The following is an 8,628-nucleotide window of genomic DNA, read 5'->3' as shown; positions in this document are numbered from 1 at the left end:
ATATGCACAAACAGAACCCACTGAAGCAAATTAAAACTACTAAGTGTATTCTGGTACCTTTAATACTAACAGATTTATGATGGAATAAGTTTTTTGTGGACCACAGTCCACTTCATCAGTTCTTTTTCCTGAAACAGACCAGCATGGCTTCCCCTACAGAAATGGAAACAAATGGGTTTTAATTGAAGTGGGGTTTTATTATGTAATTGCCTTATTCGTTTTAACACTGTCTGATACTTGGATTGTTGTATTTATATTCACAGCAAAGTCAGGAATGTACATAGTTTTCCTTTCCAAGCACCTTACTTGATTTCCTGCAATTTACAATCCAAGGCTCATTTAATTTGAGTCAGTGTTTGTTGTTTTATTACAGCAGTGAGAGGCCAGAAGTGTGTTTCCTTACAATTTAAGCTCACACTCATTAGAAAGCTTCATGTTGTTAACACAATGGCAGACCTGTTTTTGACCTGGCATTAGTATTCTATTAACTTACTCACTATATAATGAGGAAATGCAATGCCAAACATGCTCAAATATTGCATATACAGCAATTGGTTTCTAGGCGACATGACTTTTGCACCAAACGGTTGTCTAAAACCATAGAGAAAATGGTTAGCTAAGGATGGTGTAGATTTGGATGGAGCAGAATAAGCAGAGGCTTCATCTGGACAAAACAGAAATACTGTAGCGTGGGTGGGGATTAGTTTCGACTACTGCCATGCATTCTGTGTGGGGCTTCCTTTATGTCTGGTCTTGAGGCTGCAACTAGTGCAGAAGGCTGCAGCCAAAGTGCTGAGGGATCTGCCCAAGCTGCCGTTAGCCAAGTCAGCTTTAAGGTCTTGTTACTTGCATGTAAAAAGCCCAAAACAACTCTGGACCAAGTTACCTGAAACAATAATTTCCCCTCCCGTCTCCAATAACAACATATCCCTGTCAACATTTGATAAGTTTTGTTGTACAAGCCAACTCCTTAACTTAGGGTGAGGAACCTGTGGTGGGACTAAAACCTCCCATCATCCCTGATCTTTGGCCACAGTGTCTGGGGCTCATTGGAGTCCAACAGCACTGGGAGGGCCATAAGTTTCTTATCTGGAGTATATTTTTCGTTTTACTGCTTGTATCCTATGGATTGTGTGAGACTACATTCTAAATGAGAGTGGTTAGCTTGTGACCTTCGAGCATAGCTGCCAAGTTTTCGCTTTTCTCGCGAGGAAGCCTATTCAGCATAAGGGAAAATCCCTGTAAAAAAGGGATAACTTGGCAGCTATGCCTTCGAGACTCCCATCTGCCTCAGTCAACATGGCTGACATATCATCCCTGATCATCAGCCATGCCAACTGCAGCAGAAGGGGATCCAACAACGGCTAGAGGTCACAGGTTAGCTACCCCATAGGAAACCATTGATTTGTCTGTCCTGTCCAGCTGAGACATAAACAGTCCCAATTTGAGCCCAATGCCTTGCCTGTACAAAGCAGGGCTATTTGTTTCTACCTTTTGCATGTGATACTGTGGTGGTTTTTTTAAAAAAACAACAACACAAAATGAGATTTCCAAGAACTGAAGTGGCATAGTAATTTTATTCATTTTATATGAAAAATATAAGTGCTTGCAGTTCTACAAAGGATGAGAAACTGAGTGAGTTCAAAGTGATTTATTTGATTTCCCACATAATCACAGTTATAGTTTTACAACGATAAGGTCTGATACTACTTACAAACAATGCATATTAAAATGAAAGCACTCCTTCCTTCCCAACAGTTACAAAATGGTCTGAAGCCTCCCATAACAGAAGCTTTTCATGAGCATGATGTTTCTTGAGGTCTTTTAACAGTCTGCATTCAAGACCTAATTCCAACAGTTTAATACAACGCAAGGCTGGGATTAAAGTTCCTAGCAGGAGACAGGTACTGTATGCAACCTGAAAGTAACTGCAGACTGATATTAATACTAATTTACACACTATGTACAATTTAGAGAATTAGCTATTCTCCCTACTTGGTCCTGCTTCGCTATCCTTTCCCTCCCTCAAAATTTTATCTTATTATTGGTCAAGTTTTTTCTTTAACTATATACACAATTACTCATTTTTTGCAGGCAAGATGTGATGATATTTTACAACGGAAACAGCAAAATGCATGCTTAACTGCAGTAAACACACAGCTTTATATGGAACAGCAAGTCAACATGTAGAGAGTCATTGTTTAAATAGCTGCTGACTGTCTTTCAGCTCATTTTAAAATCAAGAAACAAGAGGCTTCTGCTGCATGCAGTGCTTGATGGGGAAATCATTCTACAATGTTATGCTTGAAGACTTCTTTTTAGCAATACAAGACGTACATTATATTAGGATTACTTTTTTTTTTACATTGTTGTACATTTCATTCTTAACTTAAAAGGATTAAAACAAATACATATTTGACGTTGTCCCAGAAAAGATATTTTTGCAAGGTTATTTAGTTTTTCTTTTAACTTCAAATTGTTGCTTTTATCTAGCCATACTATTCATGGGAAGAAAGACACATGGTTCAATAGTGTTTTGTATGGATTTTAATCAATACGGAAAAACGAAGAAAAGCTTTCCGGTAACTACTTTCCCCCTGCTGCATGCTATAAAATTTATTTCCTCTAACTGCACATAGAAGCTAATGATGATTGCTGTCATTTTCCCAATCTAAGAGAAACGGTTCTGTACTCTTGGTCTATAAAAGGGATTCTTGCACCTTAGATAGCTCCTCTAAAAAGCAGTGAAGTTTTGAGAAGTAATGCTGGTTACAGGATGTTCTTATCGAAAATACTTATTCCCCCCGAAAATACTCATTCCCCCCGAATGAACCTCCTTAGGTATTCATGGAGCGTTGAGATTCATGCACTTATGTTTCTAACACATTCACTCTACTTATATGTTCCATATGCATATGGCAAGAAAATGAAATAAATAATAATATATAACCTTCATTTTACGGAATTCATATGAATCATATAAGGATGTTTGTGTGTATGTGAACTTAAAACAAGCAACAGTATGGGAGCTTAAAACCTTTCATGGGGTTCCCTAGGACATCCAAATTGTATAAATAGATGGGCAACACTAAAGTACTTTTGTGTGTGGCCAATATTAATCTGTCAAATGCAAAGCCATGTGATTGTCCAGTGAATGTGTTTTTGAGTCTGGTTCATGCAGAATATTCAATGAGCGATAACACGGGGAAAGTATCCCACCAGCTACTTATCTTTTCTGGAACAACTTATAAATTACAGTTAGACTCTACAATTGGTACAAAGGTCTGAAGAAAAGTCTACATATTTAAATATGTCATTACTTTACTTCAACTAATATAAACAGTAACACTGATATATTTTGCAAATATACAATATGTAGAGTGTAGCTTTAATACTATTAACATTAGATGACATGCAGACAGTTCTATTATCCCTCATAAGGACAAACAATGCTTAAACTGCAAGGAACAAAGAGCCTCAGGGGGCTGAGATGAACCCTCTTCAGTAATCTGCCTGGATGACCATCAAATTGACTTTTATTACTTTCATTTCATATGTACTTAATTTATAGGGGGAAAACAAAACAGGAAGTATTGCAAGCGTAGAAAATAACAGACGAATTTAAACAGCAGACTAAACTCTAGGTGGTTGTTTTTGCTGAGTGGAAGTTAACAGAAGTAATTGGTTTTTAGTTTTGCTGGTAATCATGATATAATCCATAGCAGGAAGGAGAGGGAGAGAAAAAAACAAAACAAACTGGAGACATCGGGGATCACCAATACATAAAGAGTCATCTTCACATATCACTTCTACATCCCGAAGCAACACCGTTTTTGTGTTTTTTTGTTTTACCCATCTCTCACTGGAACTTTTCCTTCCTCTTCTTTTAAACCACATTCACAATTCTGCTGGTGTAGTTCTGCAGTTCCTTTTGTTTCTGCCAGTTAGATGTACAGTCCTTGTGACTGGGGTGGCTCAAAATGCTGAAACTACAAAGTATTCTCCATGTATGATTTCTTTCTTTTTTTAAAATTTTAAAAAAATAGGATTTAGGGGGTACAAAAAAAATCGCATACAGATTTGCGAATGACTCGTTACAACACATAAGCAACAACAGCACAGTTGGCTCTTACGAGATGTCTTGCGACTTAACTGGACCATGACAGTTCGAGCAAAGACTCAGCCTGCTGAGTGCTGGGTAAACTAACAAATGTGATGAAGAAATGGTAGGAGAGTCCTGCTGCCAGCACATGGCTACATGGAATTACAGTTATAAAAAAATCTGTACTAAAATAAGCCTTCAAGTTTCAGATCACTTTCATATGGAAAGGCAAGCCTGAACCGCAGTCTATTTTAACAGAGATAAACTGAGTAAGTTATGGTAAAGTGGCAATGTGTCTGGAAAGGGATGGATGCTTCTTGTTTTAAGGTCTGAGATGAACGTTTATGCCGTGTACGCAAGTACCCTCCATTTAAATCTTCATGTGAGTTTATTAAAACATATATGAATATAAAAGGAGAACTATGGATTGTGTAAGTTCACAGTTATCACAGCCTTTAAAGTGTCTAAGAATCTGAGTAACCAAAATGTAGAGACAGCCCTTAACAAAGGTGGTCTCATGTTGCTACTGTATAGTTACTGCATCTTAACTAGTTTGCTTACCTGAAATAGTAGAACAGTTATAATACTGATTAAGTATATTATCTTGTTAATAAAATAAGGATTTGTACAAAGCAATATTTGACTACAACAGCTAAATGCTATGTTACTTGGCACACTTTGCAATGATTGCTTAGAGATATTTTTCAAAGTCCAGAGAACTTTTAATGAGAACACTGAAATGCCTGGAATTTGTTCCTAGTTTTTTGGTCTACACTTTCTATTACGCTGTTCAACTACTGTACTGCCCTTCTATCAGTAAATGGAATTCCTGGTAAAGTATATATTGCTAGCTTTGTGGACTGCAAAAGTTTTGTTGTAAGCATAAATGTTAACTATACAGTATATATATATATGTATGTATATATTTATATATTTATATTATATAAAGTTTACTTACGTACTTTCATCAACCATATGAGGTCTACTTTTTGCCCATTGACAATTAAGGAGCAAGAATGCAACACTTGGTTCTATTTCTTATATTTTTTTCCTTTTATTTTGAGGTTAGGTTTTCATTATGCATTAAAAATTGTCATGGGGTGTGTGAAACAAAAGGTAGCATAAATGTTTTCAGCAAGCAGCATATTTTCAAGGCTACTGGAGAAAAGGAGAGAGATCACCACTGAGTTCAGTTGTGAGACCAGCACTGATCAAGCTAATGTGAGTTGTTCTATTGAATCCTTAAGGCAAAGGAGTCAATTAAGTTGTTTCTGGCTTGTGTTTCATTTTTATTTATTTATTATATAAAAAAAACACCATTCCAGTTTTATAGGCTGCTTCTGCTTCCTGTAAGTGCCTGTCTAGAGCTACAATTACTGGCAGAGGAGTTTGGTTCTAGACTATTGTGCTGATGCCGCTATGTTTGGGCTTAGTGCTGGCTGAACTAGAAGGGGGCACCGGCTGGCCGTGGTGATGTGGCGCGTGGGAAGAGTGTACGGGGTGAGGAGTGGGTAATGGAGGATGGGGGGCATGAGAATGTTGCGAGTGGGAATGTGGCATGTAAGAATGCTGCGAATGCGCTACATGCTGCGAATGCGGCACGTGGTGGTACTGGTGTGGGTGCTGGATATGCTGGGGTGGGTGGTAGTGGTGGTGGTGATGGTACGGAGGTGGGTTCTGCATGTGGCAGTACTGAGAATGGTGGGTGTGCACTTGTGCCTGGGTCTGCCCCTCCGCTGGCCCCGCGTGGTGCAGGGCGGAAGAAGAGTGCTGCGAATGCTGCTGATGTGAAAGTATAGGAGGGTGAGGTGGGTGCTGTGACGGGCCAGTTGCTAGGTGGCCTTGGGAAGGCTTTCCCCTTTTACTACCAAATAAGGACCCTAGTAGTGAGGAAGAATTAGGCATAGTCTGGTGGTGAGGGCGAGATGGACACTCTCGGGTTGATGTAGCTCTTCGGCGCATATGAGGACTGCTAATGATGGACCCCTAAAAAGAAATTAATAGAAATGAAAATTAAAAAAACCTTAAAATATGTGTAAAAGAAAAAAAAGTTCACAGCGACCATCATGTTTTCCTTGAAAGCTCATAGGGATAAACTGCTGTATGACCTATAGGAGATATGTCTGTCTGTCTGCAAATTTCTTCCTTTAAGGTACAGGTGAGGTGATGCTAGATATGACCCAATTATAGAAAGTAGTGATTTTTCTTTTTTTAAAAAAAATGAAAATATTGACCAATAAAAAGTAATCACTAATCAGTGATTAAAACCTTTTGATCTGATTTTAAATCTACATTTTTTCTTATTAAGATATTATAGTCATGTGATTTATTTCTCCCTTCAAGAACAAATATATACATGTATACAGTTACAATGAATTAAACTGAAATAACTAGCACACTGTTAACATTCAGATTTCATGCTGCATACTCCTCTAACATTAACTTTAAAGTAGACTGCTTCTATTTTGAGATGTAGAAAGTAAGTGTGCTATCACTAATAGCGTTAGACTGAGACTATGCTTGTTTCTCTTTATCAGTAGGTTTTGTGCTTTGTTCCCACATCTCCTGACCTGTGGCCCAGTATTTCCTGCTATTTAGCCGTTGACTATCTAGTTAGTCTGTGGACACTTTATTTTCTTTATGGACAGCTATAGGGACATAGCAAAGGTGAGGCATCGTGTGCTATATGTAGACTGTAGTCTACCTAATTGAAACACACACAGACATCACACACACACATACGTGCGTACAAACACGCACACACACACACCTGCAGGTTGAATTCAAAGACATGAACAGTATATAAATGGTTTGAAGATGAATGAAATCTCATGAAATCCACATTGAATTCATCCGTCTTATTTGTTTTCTTTCCCCATGCCCTATCTATGCAATTCCATGGTGTCACGACTGCATACATTTCGCAATTTAACTCGAAAAATAAGCAATGTGAATGGCTGAGCATGACGTCAGTAGCTAAGTTAAATATCAAACAGCACCAACGGTGTACTGTGTAACAAATAACCACTGGGCCTTTAAGCAGGGACCAGACTGAAATGGTGGCAAGAGGGCACATCATATTCATTTAACCATGCTTGCAGGAACAGAAGGGGACAAGGTTAGCTGAAATAATAATAATAATAATAATAATAATAATAATAATAATAATAATGGTACTTGATCTAAAAACAAGCCAGAAGTAGTAGTAGTGTTGCTGTTTTTTTTTAAAATAAATAAATAAATAAAAATCTAAAAAATACGAAGTGAGTAGCCTTGGCATGCATTTTTATTTGAGGCAGGCAGGTTGTATGTTAGAAGAAAAAGAGCAAAAAATGTATATAAAAGAAAGGTTTGAAATGCACATCACATCCAGCTAGACATCAGTAACTTCCTACTTACTTCCATATTGCTGTCTAGCGATCCTGCACTGCTGCGACGCCCACGCTTGCCTGCCCAGGACATGCAATACCATAGATTAGAGACTGAGACAAGACCTGGGTGATCAACAGCCGCCTTCGCTGATGGCTTGTAGGAACCTCTAGTGGGGTCTGGAGATTAACTTTGCATGTTGTGATAGGACAGGAACTGAAACTATACTAGTAAACATTTAAAGCACAATCCTGTACATGATTACTCAGAAGAAAGTCCCCACTCTGTTTGGCGGAGCTTGCTCTTAAGTAAGTGTGCTTAGGATTCTAGCCTTAGGATGCAATTCACATCCCACTGACGTCAGAGGGGAAACTCCCAATGGATGGAACCATTGAAATTTAAAGTTTCTCGTTTAATTACGTGTCTTTCTCAACTGTAGTTTATGGGGGAATGCCTGTGCCTCGGAATCCTTAATGCACTCAGTAGGTGATATACTGTACAATAGTTGTATTATAATGGCCTTCAATGGGTCAGATTTTAACAACTGTTTTTATATGTATCAAGTATTTCTTAAATACCATTTAAAAATATTTCAGGCACTGTTGCAGTGCAGTCCTAAGAGTGCTTATTCAGAAGTTGCACTGAGTTAAACTATTGCAGTCTTAACGTCTCCAAGGATGGGATAGGCATTTTGTCCGCATTTCAAAGTTTTAGTACTTGAAATTATAATTATTAAGATACAATAGTGGATTTCATATAACATTCTTCCATGGTAAAACTAAACTTAATTTTATGTAGAAAATTTAAACTGCAGTGCCATACTTATGGTGAGATTGTGTTTGTCAACTGTGCAGTGCTTACACATTTAAGATATAGCCACAATTGCCTACTGTTTATGGCTTTGGGTCTTGTTTTTATAAACATGTGTGCTCAGATCAGACGCTGGCCCCTAACTTGGTGATTCATATTCCTAAATAACTTATTTTGGCATCAAAATGGCAGCATGACTGGCCAAAGACAGAACAAAGTACTCTGATTTTGAAAACTTACTACTGATGCACCTTTTGAGAATGTACACTGAAATAAAAGTAAATATGGTTGGTATGTTTGTTTAATACTAACTTATGTACTAAGCAAGTATAAAAGTTTTCTGTTCT

The 8,628-nt window shown here is 37.8% G+C and overlaps 1 protein-coding gene across 10 annotated transcripts in view; it reads right to left on the bottom strand.

Annotated features, from left to right (window-relative positions):
- Positions 1-1,636: 1,636 nt before the first annotated feature.
- IQSEC1 (IQ motif and Sec7 domain ArfGEF 1) overlaps positions 1,637-8,628 on the bottom strand; it is a 321,903-nt gene continuing 314,911 nt past the window's right edge. For 7 of the 10 annotated variants that reach the window (XM_035106280.2, XM_035106281.2, XM_035106282.2 and 4 more), the window contains 2 exons: positions 7,502-7,551; positions 1,637-6,088 (listed from right to left, as the gene is read on the bottom strand). In XM_035106280.2, coding sequence (XP_034962171.2) covers positions 5,498-6,088; positions 7,502-7,551 — 641 coding nt within the window. In that variant the 3' untranslated portion in view covers positions 1,637-5,497. The remainder of the gene's footprint in view (positions 6,089-7,501; positions 7,552-8,628) is intronic. The other 3 variants (XM_035106288.2, XM_035106290.2, XM_035106289.2) reach the window with 3 other exon arrangements.

Source organism: Zootoca vivipara, chromosome 2, assembly GCF_963506605.1.
Source record: "Zootoca vivipara chromosome 2, rZooViv1.1, whole genome shotgun sequence".
Lineage (NCBI taxonomy): Eukaryota > Metazoa > Chordata > Lepidosauria > Squamata > Lacertidae > Zootoca > Zootoca vivipara.
Note: the sequence above shows the minus strand (reverse complement) of the source record. Positions and strands in the feature narration are given on the sequence as shown.